This window comes from Populus euphratica, unplaced genomic scaffold (assembly GCF_000495115.2).
Source record: "Populus euphratica unplaced genomic scaffold, PopEup_1.0 scaffold18.1, whole genome shotgun sequence".
Lineage (NCBI taxonomy): Eukaryota > Viridiplantae > Streptophyta > Magnoliopsida > Malpighiales > Salicaceae > Populus > Populus euphratica.
In genome coordinates this window covers 1,387,152-1,409,749 of record NW_011499881.1, presented here as the reverse complement: position 1 = coordinate 1,409,749, position 22,598 = coordinate 1,387,152, and the positions used below count along the sequence as shown (strand labels likewise).

The 22,598-nt window shown below is 32.3% G+C and overlaps 1 protein-coding gene across 1 annotated transcript; it reads right to left on the bottom strand.

Moving 5' to 3' along the window:
* Window positions 1–16,378: 16,378 nt before the first annotated feature.
* Window positions 16,379–17,460, bottom strand: LOC105129507 (putative DNA-binding protein ESCAROLA; the record flags this gene model as incomplete). The annotated part of the gene is made up of 1 exon (XM_011031603.1): window positions 16,379–17,460. A coding segment is annotated over one exon (879 nt), but the record flags the coding sequence as incomplete, so codon positions are not given.
* Between the last annotated feature and the right edge of the window lie 5,138 nt (window positions 17,461–22,598).

The following is a 22,598-nucleotide window of genomic DNA, read 5'->3' as shown; positions in this document are numbered from 1 at the left end:
GTATAGGCATCACGAAAGGTCGTGATTTTATTTTAAAACCGATTACCCTTTGGTCAAAGGATACACGTGTTCTTGGTAAGGATAGAAGTGGATTCCAATAAGAGTTAATACATATCTTATCACAGGTAGGTCTGGTTCGTGGCCTTGTTCGTATTATGGCGAGGATATCGAGTTTCGGTAAGTTCTCTTTCTGGCAAAGAAAATTTCAAAGGGCTGTCGACTATCCTATCCATCATGCTATGACCCCCTAATATAACTATCGCCTCGTGCAGTGGGTTCAGAGATGGATGTTCACGTGCCTCGCGCGTTCCTCCACCCCGTAGAAGTTTCTCTCTGTGCTAGCCTGCAGCCATGGGAGACGGGGAAAGTGGGAAATAGCATGGGTGAATCAGGCTTATCGTGCTTGTTTTTAAAACCATGCATGAATCTCAATACGTACATGGGCGACTCCATTCTTTTCTGTCTGAAATATCACATTATGTGGACCCCTGTCAAATATCATGCCGAAACTGGAGTTATTAGGATATCAAAATCACAACAGGAGCCCATGAATTTGGCCTACAGATTATTCTAATCGATACGAGTCATTATTTTATTTGAAAGACTTGACGTTAGATCCTCTTGGAATATTGACAAATTTTCTATGTTCAGACTTTGCTAACTCCTCTTTACATGCCGATTCATAGCTATCCATCAATTTCTACACCTAACATTTTCTCGGAAAGTGGCATGAGGTGGTGGCTCATCGAGAATCAATTATTAGGTAACAAGGGCTGATGATTTCCCCTGACAGCATTATTTCGTGGATACCTTGTTATTCTCTATATTGGTCCCCTACCCTTCATATTCTCGCCTTATCCCTTCCATTCAGCAGGCGTTTATTGTTCTTTTTAGATCATTCTTCATATCTGCTGTATTTCTTCATTTTCAATACTGACCTTCTCTGGTAGGTATGGGCGACGTAGCAAGGATACAATTTTCTTATTTTTAACTTTTAAATAATTTTTATAATATTATAATATTTTTAAATAATTATTTTAATTTATTAAAATAAAACAACCTTTAAGGTTAATTTTTTATAAAAAAAATTCCAGACAATCTAAAGCTAATATCTCTCGCCAAACAAATATTAAGTCAATTACTATGCGGAAAGAAAGAAAAAATTCATTCTTTTGGTACCATGAACTAAATTAGATAATTGCAACTTGGCAATATATATATTCTTTCAACGTTGTCATGTGCCTCATGGAGAGCTACATAAATACCCTGAATCGGGTTAAATTCCATCTGAAATTATAAAATACTAGGATTTTATGATAAAAGAAGCTGCAGTCAAAGAAAGGATCATGGGCCTCAACTCCTATAAACGCAACCTAGCCTAAAGTTTTGGTCTGCCAGAACATCTCCTTCGAGTGTGTTTTGTTGAAGTAAAAGCGCTGGTGGCAGGGGATCTGTATCCCATATAAAATATCACAAAGGTTTGTCTCCCATACCTTCGGATTGCATGAAGTGAATCTATACATAAGAAGTCATTAGCAACTAGCAAATAAATATATATATCTCGTTACGTAAAGACAACAGTGGAAGTATTTTTAAATTTTAAGAGATCGGCTTGGTGAAAAAATATTGTTCGTGAACGGACTCTACGCAAGATCGCGTTTACCTAAATTATAAAACAAGAGGTGAGCTAGAAAGTAACAAGCCTGCAAGAAAACAAATAAAAAACAGAAACGCAGCTCTATCACCAAGGCATTTATCCTCTAAACTTTTGGTTCGGGAATATTAGTAAGAAAGTTGGGGTTTCCCAAATGAGTAATTAATTCGGAACATGCCTTCTAGCATTGTACATAAGCAAATCAAGATTAGAAACCCAGCTCTCGAGCCAATGCATCTAGCCTCTAAACTTTAGATTAGGAAATATTTATAAGAAAGTTGGGGCTGCCAAATCGATTAATTAATCTGAACTTTGCCGTCTTCGTTGATAAAAAAATGATTACTACCTACTTTAACCAACGTGATGATCACTACTTGACTAGTGGAAATAGGCAATGGTTGCTGGGAAAGGTATTAAAGATGATCAGGATTCCAATCATGGTCGCTAGCTAGTTGCTTCCAAATTGCTCTTCCCCAGGTTGTATTATCTGTTTGCTTCTATGGGTAAAGCACGAAACAAGGAATTGCTAATAAAAAAAAGACTTAGTTTTTTATTGTTTTCCAAGAGCCTTATTACAATACTCCACATGCTAGCTGCACACAGCCCCTGCGATGCATAATTTTATCCATTTATTAACCCGCATGCATATACCACATTTATTGACCAACGTATGTTTATAGCTCTAGATTTATTATATAACAATATTTGTGAAAGAAATCTGTGTATATATACATATGTGTATAGTTTTTTTCTTAGTATATAATATCACTCCCCTCGTTGCACTTCCCACAAAACAATTTCATTTACTCGACCACTCTATATATTTCCTCTCCTCACGCGGCATCGGCCTCTTTGCAATCAGATGCTGAAGCCGTCCATTGGAGTCCTCCAAAGCTAAGGGCCTTGCTATACAATGGGCCTAGAAAGAATGTATTGAATGGGTCTGGGGATAGATTGTTTCTAGTCCTACTTCAATTTCTCCAAGAGGCATTGAAACTTAGACCCTGGAAGTTAGATTGCTAAAAGAGTCCAATAAGCAAGTTCTTAACTCAAATACAGACCCACTCAAAACAAACTTGCTAGGGTTACAACAGTAGGCTTCGATAGCTCTCGAAAAATAAGATTTTTGATTTCAGTTAGTAGTAGACTCGTGCTTACCCAATGCGACGGTTCTAAGAACCCAGGAATTGGATTCCTAGAGACATCCTGTCGCAACTCGCACGAGTCCATGGCTCTTTTCTTCGGGGCAGCGGCGGAGCCACATGGATGTAAAAAGGGACAATTGCTCTTTTATTTATTTTTTTAAATACTTTTTTATTAGCTACTTGTTAATTTTTTTTATATATACTAATTAGTTATTGCAAATTTTAGAATTTATAATAATATATGAGTTTGTTGAATTAATATATGTATAAATAATATTATATATTAATAAATATGAATTGAAATGAGTTTTAATAAATTGATAAGTATTTTAATATAAATTTTATATAAAAAATAATAATAATACATTTAAGTAATTAATAGTGAAGTACATATAGCTAAAAAAATTAGAAACATAATAGATAAATTAAAAAGAAAACATTTAATATTTATATTTAATCCATTTGTATAAAACATCAAGACAACAAGAACAATATTAATTTGTGACAATTCTTTTAAATTATAATTTTAAATATTATTTATTATATGTCAACATAGAATTATTATCAAGAACTTTTATAATCCTTCAAAGATTTAAAAATAAATAAATAAAAGTTTGTTCTATATAATGAGAAAAATATTTTTAATAAGATTAAAAATCATTATGAAACAGTTTTAAAATATAAAATTTTGAAGAGAATAATTATAATATAAATTTTTTTATTTAAATTTTTTTTGAATTAATTTATTTTTTATATATAATACATATATGTATAATATATAATATTATTTATTAGTAATTTACCTCATTAAGAAAATTATAGCTCCGCGCCACTGCTTCGGGATTGCCGTTTTGGTGGTTTGACATGATGGTATAAGTTCAGACAGACATTCCAAACTTGAAGCATCTACCTGTTTGATTAGAAGATCGATCGGATCGACTATGCCGACGACACACACACAAACCAACTCGACTGCATATACGAGGAAAGTGAGGCCAAGGATGAAGGCTTATCTTTGAATTTGACCCTTTTATGTTCTTTCTTTCCTTTAGCATCTGAGTAATTTTTCTTTTGAACTTCGCGATTTAATTATTTGAACCCCAGCAAGCGTTTTAGCAGGGTGGACGAGAGATATGCCATCGCAAAAAAATTTGCAAATATTTGAAAATAAACCATACTGTCAAGACACAGCTAGGGATGGTCTTCCATAGACAAAACTGCGGTGTTTTTAATCAAGAACTCTCTAGATAACTATCACAATCTCTTAGCTATATTATAGTTACAAGAATAAGAGTTATCCAAAAAAAAGCTAAAATGAAAGGGAGATTCACTGTGTCCCTACATTATTTTTATTTCAAATATACTCTCATGGAATCAATTTTTTTTTATTCCTTTCAAATATTTGTGCTCACATATGTTTTATGCTATAATAGGCTTTTGATCCAACCCACACCGAAGGGCTGGCACCAGCCCTAGTACACTAACTAGTAACTACACTGCTAACTACAGTGAATTTGAAGAGTTGGGCTTGGTTTGAAATCTCGGCACTAGCTACAGATATAGCAGCTGATTTTTAAACCATCATCAGCCCAATACAGAAGCAGAATACAAACTTGCAGTATCCTTAACAGTTAACAGCAACAGCCTCTAGTTAAAGAATTTCGGACAGTTAGAATTCGCAAAATCCGCTCTTATGCCTCTACAAACAATATTTTAATTAATTGGCATTGAAAACTTCCTTGCAGGCTGCAACATAGATCCCTGGGCTTGAAAATTTTGTGATCTCCCTAATGGCTAAAATACTCCCTCATGGTTTAATGCGAGGCCCAACAGGTCTTGGGCTGCATTGTCCATTGGGAATGGCCATTTTCTATCTTTTAATTCCGGTATTCCTGCCTACCTTTCCTCATGCAGATTTTGAGCTTAAGACCCCATTGTAATGGCTAACTGGGGGCCAAACGCTGGCGATTTTAACAAAAAAAAAAAAAAATTAAGGCTAAAGTGGAAAAAGTCCAAGACTTTCAGATGTCATGGCTCGTCAAAGCAATGCATGGTTCTGCCCCTATTTTTATGGCCTCATCTAGAATTATAAGAGAAGAAACCTCACTTACCAAACCAGCCCTTCAAGTGGACATTTACTGGATAGGATCAAGACTTGGTTTTCTCACCTGTCTCCAATCCAAAATTCAAAACTATCAACCCTTTCAATCAAGTTGGATCTTGGATTATGGACTTTTTCCTTCGAGTGGATGCCCACCGAGTACTCTACCCCATTCGGAGATTTTTTTCTTAATGAATCTTAGAAATATAAAATCTAAACTCGAAAAACAAACAAGATTTCCATAAGCTATAAAATCATAAAATATAATCCAAGTTTTAAATCAATATGTAATTGTAAAGACCATCATTAAGATTAACTTCCATGTATCATATTAAAAATAAAACAAAATTATAACTTCACAAACAAGATTGCCACCTAATTTGCATCAAACTAGATAAATCAAGATTCAATCAAACTGAATTACCATCCCTAATTACAAGCATTTCTTGAGATTTATTAAGAAAATTAAAGCAAATGTTTTGGAGTTTAGCTAGACCGTCTTGGATATGCATAAAATGAGCTTTCACGAGCGTGGAGGGGAGTCCATCCAAGGAAATTGTCTAAATCAAAATCAAAATGTAGACTTTTTATCATATTGATGACAAGTTGTCGGTCCGTGTAATTACAAGCACTTAGCCGACAAATTTCTTCTAATTAAGTTGTCAACTAGGGAGGGTAATACCTGCATTGAATAATTTAATTAAACCAAGGAAAAAATTTTAGGAAGCGCAAGCAGGATTTGTTCAAGTTCCCAACACGGTCGTTGTCATGTATAGAACAAGGAAATCAACTACAATCGACGGTTCTCTTAACCAAAGTTTCAGGCTGCTTATATATTTTATTGAAAAGCCGCATTAGTCCTTTCTAGACTATTTACACCTTGTCCACGTTTGTGCTTTCTTCTAATCCTTTAGCAATAATTACATGGAATAATTGAAGCGAAGAAATGAGGAAAATGTGTTGTTTCATGACTACACATACTTAAATAGTTTCTTCTTTTGTTTATTACAAATCACAGTTGATTTTCATCTACATAACGATATTAACGTTTTTCCTATTTTCTAGGTTTTCATCCACCTCGTTTTAATTAAATTAATATCATAAAAGATTGATCCTGGATCCTTTTAATTGTTGGATTATTTTATTCTGTAGGGATAGTTCGCTTAAAATATTACTGATTTATCTTCAAGAACCTTTACAGTTTATATATATATCTAAAAAGAAGAAGAAGGGACGCCAAGACTACTGGAGTTTCATGAATGGGATTGCCTACGAGATTCAATCTTAATAATGTTTATATTTGAGCTGAGGGAGATCCAAAAAAAAGTCAGGAAACAAATTTGACCTCCAAAAATCTTTTTCAAATTTACTAACTAAATTTTAAATTGGGATTACCATCATACATTCTAACAATGAATCTTGAAATTAATTCTGCACTTATATACCCCCACACACGCCCAAAGGGACCCTAACCACTCTCAAGTTCAGATAAAACTTAAAATGTCACCAGTTAATTAAATATAAATATGCTATCTAAGAAAATTGAGTACCAAGTCAAAAACCTTGAGTTTGATGGGTATTCTCTTCAGCACCGAACCACCTCTTGGCATTTTATCAGAATTGGACATACCAATTCAACATGATAACCAATGAATTAAAATCATATCTTAGATTACTTAGGAGTATGGGTAGTTTTACAAGCGAATGAGTCAAAATCCAAGTCATATTTGACATGCAGTGTGCTAAATTAATTGTGGGCTAAATAAAATGTGATGAATGGATCAAGTCACCATTTCAAGAGAGAAAAAAGAAGCAAATATAAGTCATAATTTTCAAACCAAGAAGCACGAGGCTAGACTTGTGAAGGCTCAAATTTTCGGTTGATGTATTAACTCACCAAATCAATTAATTAACTTAATAAACTAACTATAATAATTATAATATTAATGTTAATGATGATAAGTAGTTTTTTATTTTATTTTATATTGATATTGTTAAGTTGGTAAATTGTTTTTTTAATAAAAGAATGCCAAGGTTGAAATCCTACTTTTTTTCAAAATCAACCTTAGCCCAACCAATCTTGATTGAATCCATTGACTTTTCATGAGATGAAGTGGATTTTGCTGGATCAATCTTTTACATGGTTGACCTTTAAATTTAGCTAAAATCAAACCTTGAATCACCAGTTCAACCTATTCTAATCTTACCATGCGAATCTTGACAACAACGATGGAAGCTGGAGGTCTAAGAGAAATACCTCTTTCTATTATAAGCGCACACACCCAGCACATGGCCAAAAGCTCTCTCGAGCATAAAGACCTCAAAGCTATGTTGTAATTAAGCACACTGAATTAACGACTCGAGCTCCATACTAGAAAGATGCAAATGCGTGCCCTGATCGACACTTGAAATGCGTGCCCTGATCGATCAACACTCGAAATGAGACTCATTTTATCGATGTGCATTTATATAATCTGATCGATGAAGAGGTGATCCAATATCCTCACCCGAGTGGCCCGATCAATCATGATAACACAATAATGCATTTGGAGGCCATCAGTCAACAGAGAGATACAGCGATAAGACTTGGATTTGCAGTAGGTTGCCTAAAAGGACAGAATACGTGTCTCCCGCATTCGACGGGCAGGAAGGAAACCCGGGACTGTCCGACAGGGAGAGGGAGAGATATTATGCCAAGTGTCGGAATCTAAGGAAGTGGAAGACTGGTCAACATGTCCGTTTTTGGAAAGTTAAAGGTTTGATTTGGGACCCACCACTTTCCAGAAAAACTGGTGCGTATTACGTCATTTTCAGAAACCCAAGTTGGCCAGTTGCCCTCCTGTTTATGGCAGGCTTTAGGGTTTTTTTTTCCCTCCCCCCACCTTTGTCCTCTCAAATTCATTGTGGGAATACAAAAGTTCTTTAGTTAAAAACGAAGACGCAAGAAGTTGCAAATAGTAATGTTATTTATTGTTAGAAAATAATATATTTTATATTTTACTTAAAAATTTAAAAATTAAAATTATTATGTTGAATCAGTTTTTTACAAAGTATAAAATTTTTGATTATCAAATCATCAAGAGTTCAAATTTTATTATTTTTATTTATTTAATAAAATTAAATATAAGATAGTATAAATATATTTAAGTTTCAAATTTAAATTTTTTTTAAAAGAATGTCTTAAAAAAATAATATAAATTATATTTTAAAAACTTATGTAATAACTAAAAATTTTTAATTGAATTAAGTCTCTAACATTTATTAATCGCTTACATTATATTGAAAAGATGATGTTTCGAGTTAACTAATTTGTTTCTATTGCATAGAATACACTGTGCCCGAGTTTTATATGTATTCTAACAAGTTTCAGATTTTCACTCGTTTCACTTTCAACAATGAATGTCCTTGTATTATATGATTTTCCCACTCTGTTACTTTCATGCACACCAATCCAGGTTGGCTGGGGTAGCTAAAAATTTACGATTATTTTTAATTTTTGGTTTTTTAGTTTTATCTTATTCAGTTACAAATTCATTTATATAGTATAAAGATAAATGATTTATTTAAAATTTGTTTGAAAAGAGACTTAATTTTGATGCATGAAATATGACCTCTAGATACCTTTATTTATAATTAATACCTATGAAAATTAAGAGAGTTATAATATTTTCAAGTCTTCTGCATTCATATAATTCATATGCCTAAAAAACTGTGCTCTGCAACTTGACAAGCTAAGCTATGGTTAAAAAAATAGCGTTTGTCATTGAAAAATGGAAGATATGATTAGCTTTTCCTAGTCTCTTGTGAATATTAATTAACACCAATCCTTCTCATAGTGCCAGCTAGATCTATGATCAGTTCTTGGACTAAATTTAAATTAGGTTAAAAGAGCCATTGTAATTCATTTACCCTTAATTTCAACACACACACACACACACATATATATCTGTGTGTGTGGGGGGTCATATTTACTGTAGATAATCTTTATTCACAGCGCTACTATGCATTCTCCTGCCTATAGGTAAGTCATGGCAGTATTCTTTTTGCTCTTGATTTTTTAATCTCTAATAATTAATAGTTTTGTTTGATGATCAAATAAAAAAGTGATAGCATGGAATATTGATGGTTTTTTTATTGGTATTCGCAGGGTTCTTCGGTCGCAAAGGCATGGAAGAAGAGATTGTTTTTAGACTTCGAAAAAAAAAAAAACGAAGATATGATTTGAGTATTTATTTTGATAAGATATGGGAATCAATTAAAATAAAGGAAATAGAGCACACTGTCTGTACAAAGTCAAGGCAATTATAACTATTTGTATTCCATTTACTATATATTTTGGATTGTGGAAAACATACATATTTTTATTTTATTATTAAGTAGATAAAGAATAAAAAATTGCAGAACGTGCTGCTTTCTGTTTAAATTATTTGGGATTGTATAGTCGTTCCAGCAAGAAAGATATCAATCATAACACACAGCACTATTACAAGACGTGTTAATCATTCAACGGAAAAGAAGGGGTGAAAATAAAAGTGTAATTAAATTTAATAACTGAGTTCTGTAAATAGCTTTTCTAGCCAAAAACAAATTGAACGGTTCTGAAATAGGATGCATCAGTACATTACGATTGATAATGACAGATTAATTAATTAAAAATAACATCTATAATATAGGGATGAAAATAATATTATTTATATTTGTTTCCCAATTTTGAAATGCGATGAATGACCTATAAGCTAGAGCCATGTTTTGGTCCCGGAAATTAAACTCATAAAAAAATTTACCTATGTCTACTTGATGCTTGCTTGCTCACTCCTGATGGATCATGGGAAAAATATGGAGAAACATAAATCAAATATTTTAATCATTAAAGGAATAGTTTAATATCTTAAAACTTGTTAGAAAAGATAATGATAGTTAATTTTCTTTTCTTTAAAAATTAATTGATTTTATTAATCAGAAGCCACCAATAAATTAGCAGTCAAGAGAACAAAATAAGGGTTTTTACAACAAGCTACATATCCCTAAATCCATCTAATGTAGGGCAGAAACACAAATAATAGAAAAATAAAAATAGAATTGATGATAAAAAAGAGTTGCAAACAATAACACCTAAATTTAAAGTTTTATTATTTAAAAATAAAGTTTAATGTAACCTACTTTTTATGAGATTTACAAATCCTTTAGGCTAGAAAAATCAACCTCTACTACGTAATAAAATTAAAATCTTAAAACATAAAGAAAAATAATAGAAACTCTAAAATTAAACATGAAATCTAAAAAAATAAAGAAAAAATAACAAAATTTATTCAAACAAGATCTTCATAGCCTAATTTAAAGATTTCATGATTGTCAAAGAACCATCTCAACCCAATAGATTAAGATCTTTAACACACCCCCTTAAGTGAAAGCCTTTTAAATTTAAAATTTATACAGACTTATATTACCTTATGCTTAGTTTTTATCAAATAAATAGAGATGGTGAGATTCAAATTCGTGATCGCTTGGTCATCAAAACTCTAATATCATGTTAAAAAATCATCTCAACCTAATAGCTTAAACTATTAAGTGAGATCACAGGATATGATTAATATTATTCTCTAACAACGATAACAAACAACTTAACAAAGCAATCCTTTATGAAACCAAACATAAAAAATCTACTAAAAATATTTAATTATAATTTCATAGTTAAATCAAAAGTTATGATATTTTTTAACCACTACATTAGTTTGAAATGAACTACCATTTCTTATATATAGCGATGTCTTATCAGTTTATATATAAAAATATTTATCAGGCCACATAATTTGTTATGATAAATATCTATTTATTTAATTGTAGTAAATATCTATTTAACTGTAGTAAATATCTAACTACAAACTTTCAGATTTTATTGACCGATTATTATTTAAGTTTTGTTTGGCTAAATGCTTAGCTATTTAATCCATCCCTTTCCCTTGACACATTGATGCAACTAAATGACATTCAATCAATCTCATATGATAGCATTGATATATATATACACATACAATTTAGTGTTATACATGCAGGCTTACAGATGTTTTAGTTGTCCACCAAGTCCTTCTCTTAGGTTTGGAGGTTCACAAAGATGTATTAAAATGTAATTCAAAACTTAGTGATACGGCTTTTAAAAGGATGAAACCTCCTCCTTAACTTATCAGAGTCATCACTAAAATCCTTCACCGTCTAGGACTTTAATCCTCTAATTAATGTAATTGTGATAGATGGAGATGTGGCACGATAGAAGAGGGAGGGATATAGCTAGCCTTGTATCTCATATTAGTAGATCACAAGGAATTTAAATAAAAATAAGAAATATTTTTATAAAAATAAGAAATTTATATATTTATTCAAAATATATAGTAAATATTTTTATCTCATACCCATTTTAGTATTGTACTTCTATGCTTATTCTGTTCCATGCTAAACCCATCCAAACTTGAGACTTAATGATGTACGCGCAAGAACAATACTTCTCGATAGTTAAGTGTAGATCCGCTAGATGAAAAACCTTTATAACATTTTATTTTACCGTTATAACTAGATGGAGTTTGAAATATCCTTAAATTAGTCTTAAAATATGGTTTTTAGACAATTTCGTTCATGTTTTTTAGCTTAATTTAAAATTTTATGTTGTTTTTTTATTTGATTGAGGGTTTTAATCTTACAATATAGTAAAAATAGATTTTTGATGCATTTAAAAAGTGGTAAATCTCATAGAAAAAAAATCAGATTAGAAGGGAAAAAATAGGAATAATTTTTTTTATATATAAATACCCTATTTTGATATATTTATATATTTGTTATTTTTTTAATTATTTTGTTTTTTAGTATAATATCGCTCTCTTAAATGTATCATGGAAACATGAATTGTGGTTCAACTAGCAAATTTAAGATATCTCATGAGTTAGGGATATCTTATTTCTTTCTTTATTTTTTTAACGAGATTAAAATCGATATAGATTAAAACCAAAAGGAGCCAACTAGAAGGTGACTTCAAAAGGTTAGCAAGCTACATAAATTGCAAAAAACGAACGAAGAAATTAGCTGGGTTAATTATTTTCATCCCACAAAATGAGTACAGGTACCTTGGCTAATTAAGACCACAACCTAGCTAGCCCAAGTTAAATAAGATCTGACCAGCACTACTGTGTATGTATGCGCACCAACTTCGAGACGAAGATGCACTTGAAGGCACATTTTAGGGTTTTGTTTAAATTGGTGGCACTTTCTGCCTAAAAAGAAACCCTTATTAATTTCTACCCGTTCATCTCCTTCGCAGCAAAGTTGGCTTTTCATTCTCAAGAAAGGAAGTCCGGTGAGATTGATTGATTTTTGAAAAATAATGTTAAAGCCAGCAGCTTCGTTGGATCGAAGATGATGACGTGTATTCCACGACAAGGGAACAGCACGATTAAATTTCAGCATCAACATGGACTTGAAAGAAAAGCTAACATGTTCCTGGATTTCCCTTGGATGATGTCCACTGCTACCCACTATATAATTTATTAAAATTTTCTGTATCACTCTAATATAAAGTAATCTGGCTTTGATGAATGGGTGGTCTACATTTCATTAATGTCGAGCAAGTGGATTCCCTTTTAAAATAATGTTAGATTAATGGCTTCTCACTGTCTCAATGATAGCTCAGTAGCAGCAAACGCAAGTTGCAGAGTGCCAACACTTGGAAAGGTAATTGTAACAAGAGGAGAATATATTTGATTGTATAAGTACTGTATAAGATGAGAGCCATAGTAATTATTGAACAAAATAAACACTTCGACTTTAGCTTTGGAATGTAGTAAGTATGCAATTGCTAATAATTTTTAAATCAAGATGTATGCAATTGCTAATAATATTTAAATCAAGATTTATTAATGACGACACGTGAATCCATGTGAAGAGGGTCCTCCATGTTTCTACAACTCAATAAGATCTTTTGCGTGTAAGAAGAAAATCATTTTTTTATATATCATGAAAACTTTTGTATTTGATCTGTGGTTAGGTGGTTATTTTTAAAAGTAAAATCACGGGAAAAGCCAGTAAACTTGAAGTTAAGTGGTAGGATGTTGAAAGGGTCAATTAATTTGTTAGAATGTAAAAGTTATGTTTAACTTTATGTAACGTTAGAGATGTTTGGTATAGCACTAGATAGTGCATTTTTTTAACTTAATTCATATAAGCACAGATTTAAACTAAACATTAACATCTTGATATCCACAAGATACGATCCTTTTTCTTTTCTAAATAAATCTTTTGAATTTGATTCATGATTTTCTCATTCTAACATGTCATTAAGGATCGAAACAATTATTAAATTAACCACATCAATGTCATATTACGTACTATCTATGTGGCTGGGACTCTGCCAATATGTCATTCACGTCATTAACAGATCCTCTTAATTATACTCAATACGATTAGTACTCTTTAATCATGAGGAAAAAGAAAAACCTAGCAATGTTCTGCATTCCAAGAAACCTGTCACTCCATAATTAACCTAATTGAGTAAGAAGTAGCACAGGGATCAAAAGAATATATGCCCAAGTGTGATGGGGGGTGTGGTGCGCGTGTAGAATATGATATAGGAATACTCTACTTTAAGCAGGCAAGGATGGACCCAGTTATGTGGTAGTAGCTTGCTCAAATTTTTTAATATGAAAATTGTGTATGCCAAAACCCAAGTCAATGAAAATGTCGGGATTTGTACTTCACAAGGCCAACTTTAATGCAAATAATAAGAAAAGAAATTATCTTCTATCTTTTTTTTGGCAAGACAAAATATTTTTCATACTTCTCGCATCCCTTTTTCAATGACAATAAGTGGCGAGAAGAAAGTTGAGATCCTTTCTTGAATTGCATCCCTTGGAGATGATGAAAGATGAAAGGAGAAAGTAGTGGATGGGGTTAAGTGAAAATAGCTAAGCGGATTTCTCTCCCTTTTTCTGCTTTTTAAGTTTTTGGCCCTATTTTGATAGTGAAAGCAATATATTCTGTTTTTTTCATTTTATCCATCTGATTTGACTAGTACATATTAATCATTTTATCCATCTGATTTGACTAGTACATGCTAATATATATATAATTTTGCAAACTAGGGCTTGGCCTAGCGGTAGAAGGAGCTTGTCTCCTTCCACTGCACCCGAGTTCGAGCCCTAGCGTGCACGCCTGTCACCTCCGCGGTGCTTTACATGCCTACTGGGTTTGCAGGATATTCAGTGGGTCTTGTATATATATATATATATATACATATAATTTCTCTAACCCTACAGAAGAACTGTTTCGAAGCTGCATAGCTACCGTCTCTTAATAATATTTAAAACTTTCATAGATCAACGATCATAATTCAATATCTATAGGAGAAAATTGATTTTTTCAACTGTACTCTTGACGTAATCGATTTGGGCTTTTTCTTGCAACTTGCAAGATCTGTTCTATCATAAACATCTTTTCCTAAAAAGAAAAATTGTTTGTATATATGTATATATCGATGTCAGTTTTCCTATTTTTTGAAGAAAAACAGAGAACAAAATACAGTTTATTTTCATATTCATGGCGTGCGTGATTCAAATTGTTTGATCTTTTACTAGATTAAAATATTACTCCTGGGCATCATTCAAATTGCAAATAAATATTGTTCTATTTTCTGCCATAAGCCTGTGTTGGACTGAGTAATTAAATCAATGACTGGTCAAATACATTGAAGATAGAATAAGTCAACTTGTGTGAAGGGGATGGCCGTTGAGGATACTCCAGACATGGAGCATTGATTCTATGGTTTCCACAGAACCCTGACGTCAAGTTAATTGAGCTTCTGAAAAACTCATCGCCATAATTAATAGGTTTTCGGAAGTGCTGTTTTTTGAGTTAATATGTTAAGTAAAAGTCTAGATTTCAGGGATGTCGCTACGAAAATAAATCAGAAAGCATCCGATTAATTATCACATATGCCATTTCAATTTTCGTTTGATGTTCATATGTGATGTAAATCTTAGCAATTTTTATATGAATGATGTTCCGACCAGCAATTATGTATAATAAAGCTTAATCTCTCGAGGCACTCTAAATTTTAATTCTGATATAAATATAATGAGATCTCTCGATTTTATCGTCAGCTTATTTGTACATCCATGTTAACATGGGAAAAAGAAAGTCACCTAGTCTTTAAAAACTATTCCTCCTGGTCATAGACAGATCTTGATTTGTCATTCAAGGAAAATTTCCAGACAGATCTTGCTCACGGAGAGAGAGTATCACCGTTGCACGTGGGTCGGAGGACTTGGAGAGACAAGCGCCATGCTGCAAATGGAGGAGGCTGCTTTGGCCTGGGCGAACATGTGGGGCTATGGCATGTCCTCACGGGAGATGTATTCATTGTATTAGAGCATTTATTAGGGGAAATTGACAAAGAGAAATTAAGTCATCTGAACTTTAATAATTCATTCATTGTAATTTTTTTTTTCTAATCTGAAAGTGCTCGGATTCAACATCTCTATGCCATGTTTTTGATTTCCATATCTTCGGATTTTAGCTTGACCAGGAATAAGATTTTCCTCCAACTTGAAAAAAGTTTCAGAAACCCTTTCCTTTTTCTAAAGTTTCCCCACCAATATCCAGTAACTTCATGTTCCAGTCTCTCAAAGCATACCAGTTTCTCTATCTGAATTGCCTTGGCTTGTGTGTTAGAGCAATAAACTAACTCTTGCTATACATTTCTATTGATTATATAAGGCAAGAATAAAGAAATGAAATGGAGCCACCTGCTTTACTAAACTAACAGAAAGTAAAAGTATGTAAAATACTGTTACATGGAGCCTGGATATCATCATAGAATCCTCTTTTTTTCCTCTTGTTTTTGCAGGAAAAAAAAATCATTTCTGTTCTCTAAGTTTTCTTTGTTATAGTTGTAATCCTTTGTTTAATGTGGAAAATGAAATTCTATTTTCCATATATTAATCATGAACCTTTCATTTGTACTAATTTCTCTCTGCACAATAGCCGATGAAGATATCCTTCTGTTTAATAACCCTTTAAAAATGGCAACATGCAATTCTTATTAAGTGAGTCACTTCACTAAACCTATTTCAAGAGATAATTCAACGGTATTCGAACCATAAATCTAAATGAAATTATATAATCACATCTTGAAATCCACCGTTTTCTCTTTCGAGTAAAGTGAGACTGCAAGAGCCTGAGCAAAAGGTGAGGAGGATTATGCAGCAAAATCCCAGAACTTTATGTGATTTGTCTGTCTACCAACCATGTCAGGTTTTCTACATTATCTCCAAAGTCTAATCCATCATATCAAGTATACTATAATTCGGAAGAGCATCAATCTAACTATATATTATAAACTGGAATAAAATAAGTAAACAATATCCAACCTAAGATAAATTTAAATGGGGGACAATGGATGTAGAAAAAAACTATAAAAAACTTGAAGTTGGGAAACAATTAAAAAGCCAGAAATCATCTTTTTATTGCATAACAGAAAGGAAAGGAAAGCCAAGTTTAATATACATTGACAAGCATGATGATCTCTTCTCTTCACAACTCTATTCTAGTATTTTTCTTCTCCTTCCAATTTAAATGCCTACCTTTTAGTACATCGCAATATCACACTGATCATCACGAAAATCTCCCGTCTACCTCCACTATTAGTAAGGCGGCCTGGCATGAGCCCAAGCATAGGCATCATGCCCTAATTGATGAGCTCCATTTGGGATTAGATTTGGAGGCAGATTATAGATAGGCATCGCTGAGGGGTCAGGCAATCCAGCTTGTTGGCCGCTGCTTCCGATCGCTGGTGGGGAATTGTTAGCTCCACTTTGGATTTGTCCCTGACCACCACTTCCAGCTTCCTCGTCATCCTCTAATGGTAATCTCTCATAAGTGGCATTAGCAAATGTTGCAGCAATGACCATGACCGGTCCTGCTGCAACCAGTGATCCAACCACACTTCCTCCTACAACCTGCCCTTGCCCACCGGCTAGGTATACAGTCAGACCAGTAGAACCAGGTGGAGCTGGTCCCGGCAAAAAAGCCCCAGTTAGGGACAAAATCTCAAACCTACCATGAAGTGCCACTACAGCACCGGGTGCTGCCGGTTGTCTTAGGGTTACGTTGGCCACGGAGCCGCTGCCGCTAAGCACACAAACACCACGTTGACGTCTCCGAGCAAACTGTGCCACACTCTCAGCTACATCAGCACCACCAGCAATTTCCATGACGTGACTTCGGAGGGCATTGGGGCTGTCCCGAGTCACAAAAATTGGCGGTTTGGGCTTGTTTTTTGATCCAGGAGGCCGGCCTCTAGGTCTTCGGTTACCAACCTCCACAGCACCCTCTTTAGGCTCATCGCCGGTATCCCTCTCATCATCATCATCATCTTCTTCTTCGCCCCTGCCACCACTTCTGTTGCTGGTTTCATTGATGGAGAGTTCGCGATTAATCTTGTTTAAAGGTGAATTGGATGAAGGGTCAAGGCCTGGCAGGGCAACCTGCCCCGTCCACCAAGGATTAGCCAGGATTGCTAATTAAGGTAGCAGAAAGGATCGAATTAGGAGAGGAGAAGACAAGACGTAATTGAATATAGCTGGTTTTATTCCAAGGTTCGAGATCAGAAAGTCAAAGCAAGGCTTAGCAAGAAACTTAAACAAGGTTTGCTCCCGCAATCAACAGGTTTCTTGTACAGGCTAGCTAGCTACCATCCTGATCAGTCTTCATCTGAGAGAGAATGAAGAATGATTAGAAAAGGAGTTGTCGCTAGGGAGAGGTTATGTAAAGAGAGAATTAGATGCAATTTCTCATGGAATCAAGTAAAGCGAGGCATAACCAGGAAGTGATCTTAATAGAAAGAAAAAAGAACTGATGCAAAACCCGTCATAGAATCAATCAATAAGTAACGCACGCACACAAATTAAGAGAAAGAAATAACACAGAGGTCACTAATTAGAGGTTGCAAATTCATCACAGTATAAAGAACGGAAGTCTGAAGACAACAATGTATAATTTCTTACTTTGAAAGTTGGCTCTTTGTTTTTTCTGTCTTTGCGGTTGTCTTGTGATTCGGCCGGGTAGCCAAAGGTTCCTTTTTTCTTTTTCTTTTTTCTCCTTGACTATGTACTTTAATACTACTCGCTAGTACTAGTAAAATGAACACTGTGAGCTCTTCTTTTGGAGGTCATTGAAATTAGGGTTTCGTGGGGTCTTGTGCGCGTGGGCAGGTGGGATGCACGTCGTTTTCTCGTCCCCCAACATTTCAATACTGTTGGTATGTATTAGCTTAAATTTTATTTTTTTTATTTTTCTTTTTCATGGATGGATGGATGGATGGACCTGGTATTACTGCTATTAGTTGTTCACAACCTTTCCATGTCTTTTACTCGGCACTCTCTTCATAATCTTTGGGTCTCATAATCTCTCTAAGTTTACGGGTCGGCCACAAGTCTTTCTCCTAGTTACATAAACAACGTCCCATCAACTTAATTAATTAATGGCGATTCCAAGTGTTTTCCTTTACTAATTACTGCAGGTTTTGATATTAATATCCAGGCAATTAAGATGCTGCAAAGATGGAGAACTTTCTGCCTTCCTGATCATAACCGATTTACAGTTGTAATTATTATCTTCTAAAGATTGACAGCCTCTATACTCTCTCATCTCTCAACTGCCTTGGTAGCATGAAAAACCAAGAGCTGTGAAATTTCACAAATATTGAAGAAGTTACATAGTTCCAAAGGCATGTGAATTAGTCTCTTCCGAAAGTCCGATCAGTGACCGATCGAATTTCTAATCTTTTTCCCACCAAGAACACAAAGGAAACAAATTTTAAGATGTTGATGTTTAATTGCACCCTACCCATAAAACAAAAGAAAATGACATTGATGTTTACATCAGATGAATATTTGGCCAAGCTTGGTCTATTTAATTTCTTTTTTTCTTTTTTCTTTTTTAACTTTTCCCCTATTCTGATCGATGCTCTATTTACTTGTGCCCATAACAAAATTAATGCTGCAATGTCTATTCACATCACTTTGTACTTCACTGGTAATGAGAGTCTTTTCTTTGAATTTTTCCTCTTCACTTAGTGAGGTGCCTGTTATCTATTTATCTTGTTCCACCACCTCTATTACTTTAACGACTAGCATTGCGACGATGTTACGATTTTTTTCTGGGACGAACAAAAAGTACACATCTTTCTTTATCTTTAAATAGAAGATGTACTAACCAAGCAATAGCTAATTAGCTATTCATTGAATTTGCTTGGAACAATTCATCTGCCATAATTTATTTTTTTATTATTTTTTTAACATTTATTTTTTTAACTTGTAACAAAATCATAAAAACAAAAGCAAGACGATAATATATGGCAAAAACTAGTTGAAAAAGATTTTAGATACATATAGAAAAATCAGATTAAAATTTAAAATATAATTATATCTTTGTTATATCCCAAACTAGAAAAAACAATGCATATTTAAGGTTAAATTAAATAATTATTAAATAAATATATATTAAAATTAAGACCAGAGACATAATTATATTTTTAAGAGACTAATTTGATTCAATAATGAGCTAAATTAAAGTTTAATTATGTATAAAAATTAATTTGAGTTCAATTAAAAGATTTAATTAGATACAAGGACTTGATTATGCTTTTAATGGATGAAATTAATTTTATTAGAGATTTAAGTGGTAAAAAATTAAATTTTTAAACATAATTTGAGCTTAATTGAAAAGATTAAAATTTTAAAAAATCCAACTTAATTTTTACAAAGTTAATTAATTTAAATCATAAGTCAAATCACAAGAAAATTAAAGTTTTGGAGTCAATTAATGACTAAATTAAAAAAATTCATAAACGTTAAATTTTTTCAATTCAAATCTTAATTGACCTCAAATTTTTAATTTTTTTATAATTTTACCCCTAATTTGAATCAATTAACTTTGTAAAAATTCAATTTGATCTCCTTAAATTTTAATCTTCTCAGTTAAATCCAAATTAAATTTTTAAAATTATTTTTTCATCAATTAAGCCCCTAATAGAATTAATTTAACTCATTTAAAGTATAATTAAGTCTTTATATTTAATTAAATCTTTAATAGGATCCAAATTTATTCTTAAACATTATTAAACTTCTAATTTGATAGATAATTAAATCAAATTGATCTATTAAAAATATAATTATATTTCTAGATTTAATTTTTATACAAATTTATTTAATAATCATTTAATTTAACTTTAAATCTACATTATCTCTCTAATTTTTGGACATAATAGAATACAATGCAAGGCTTTGCATTGTGCCTAAAACTTAATTTAGTAATTCAAATAAAAAGTGGTCATGTGATGAATGATGCAAAACCAGCGTGCGACATGTTTTGGCTATTCAATTTCAAAGTTCACGTGTGATTAATCATGCCTATAAGATACATAGAATTATGGCATGGTATATCTTAGACCCTAAGCCCTTTAGAATAATATTAATTTTGCTTGAATCTTACAGTCAAAGCCAACTCACTGAACAATAATTATATGGCACCCATCACGAGTATCAATAGATTTAATTATATCTTGAAATCTGTAATTCATCATCAATAATGGAAATACAAATAATAATACTTCCCAATAATCATCCATACAATTTATCATAATAGGCAGCGGAAAATTAAAATAAAACCCCTAAATTGAATCTAGGATACTACGTGTAAGCAATTATATGATCATATACGTAAACAATCAAAATATAAAAATATCATGTGCATGATTTTAGAACTTCATGATTTTTACATTCAAATAAATATATAAAGAAAGCTTTTAAAAAAATCATACATGGAGTCATAGTAAACCCCTCGAGAGATTGTAATCCAAGATGTCAATTCCTTCTGTAAGTTTTGATGGAATAAAACATATTGTTATAGGTAGAAAGATGACTAATTTCCCTAAATAGACTTTATATATATGCACCTTCATCATGTGTGCAATTATTAAAAATAAAATCACTTATCTAAATTGACCAATAGGATTTCAATATTAATATTCTATCAAACCACTTAAGGGCCCATTATTTTATTTATATAGGCCACATCTTAATTACAACAATTACTGCAACTCTATAATGTTTTCATAAGGTACGTTGTCAATAAATTTGCTATTAGGTCAAGGATACCGGAGGTGGTGATACTCATGATGTAGTTAGGAATCAAAGAATAGTTATGTTTATTATAAAAACCTTTAAGAGCTACTAATAACATCATACTTATGGAGAGACACTCAAAATTAATATTCTATTTATTTTCATTAAAGTTTCACTTGTAAAAAAATTTTTGCAATCTTATATATATATATATATATATATATATATATATAACTAGAAAACTCTAGTAATACTAAATACAAAAAAAAAAACTATTCCCTTTGAGTGGAGAAACTAGAAAAGCATAATAATATTCAATATGAAAAAATAAATTCCTAAACTAAATAAGAAGAAATAAATACAACTAAAAAAAATATTTATTTTTCTAAAAAATCTATGGATCACTCTACCCAAGTTAGAAGAACTCTTTCTCAAGTTCAAATTGTTTATCCTAAATGAGATTGTATCATGCCTGTAATATGGATTCTCAAATCTAGATGTGAGACGACAATCATCCATCTCACAATTTATTTGATCTTAATCAGCCAAATGATGGGTCAACTCTATAACTTTTCTTTTTATATTCTTAATCATCAATTTTTGAACGAAAGTTTTTTTAGCATAATTTCTTTACCTAAATTAAACCGTCCTTCGCCACTACAAACACACCCAACATAATATTTTTGAAGCAAAATCTCCTCGACTGAAAATCATTCTCCGGCACCATAAACATGTTCAACACAACATTCTTAAGATAAAAACTTCTCGGTCGAAAATCATCATCCATCATGAATACATCCCATGACCTCTTTAGTCATGACAATCAAAGAGTTCTCCTAGAAAAATCTAGACTTTGATATTAACTGAAACTGATAGGACATGAAAGATAATAGTATTTGTTATAAGTTAAAATCCTTGAAGATTGAGATCACATATCTATTGATTTTTATATATCAAAATTTCACTTGTCAAAAAATGATTATAGTCTTTTATATAAAAAAGAAAAAAAAAACTAGAATACTATGATAACACTGAACAGAAAAATTATTTATAGGAATAACTAAAAAGATAATGCTAAATAAAAAAATCCTAAACTAAATAAAAAAATTAAATAACTCATGCATCAAGCTGCTTGGTGGTGTAAATCCATGTGTAGAGTTTATGCAAATGCCGTGAAATTTTCGTTGAGGCTACGAGACACAAGTAATGGTTGTATTGGCATTATATAATTATTGCGTTTCAGAAACTGGACATCTATAAGGCTACAACTAGGTTAGGCTGGAAAAGTGTTCTACCAAATTTCGAAGAAATTGTAAAGCCATAGTCTTTACATCATTTTTTATATTTTTTTTTTGTTTTATTAATTTTTTTAAAAAAAATATAAAATAAATAATTTTAATCAAAGAAGTCATTTTTTTAAAATACCATCCAACTTTTGCATCTAAGAATTCTGCTGCTGAATATGTTGGAAAATGACCTGCTGTGATATCACACATTGTGGAGTTCTATTGAAAGAGGAATGAGAAGTGGTAGAG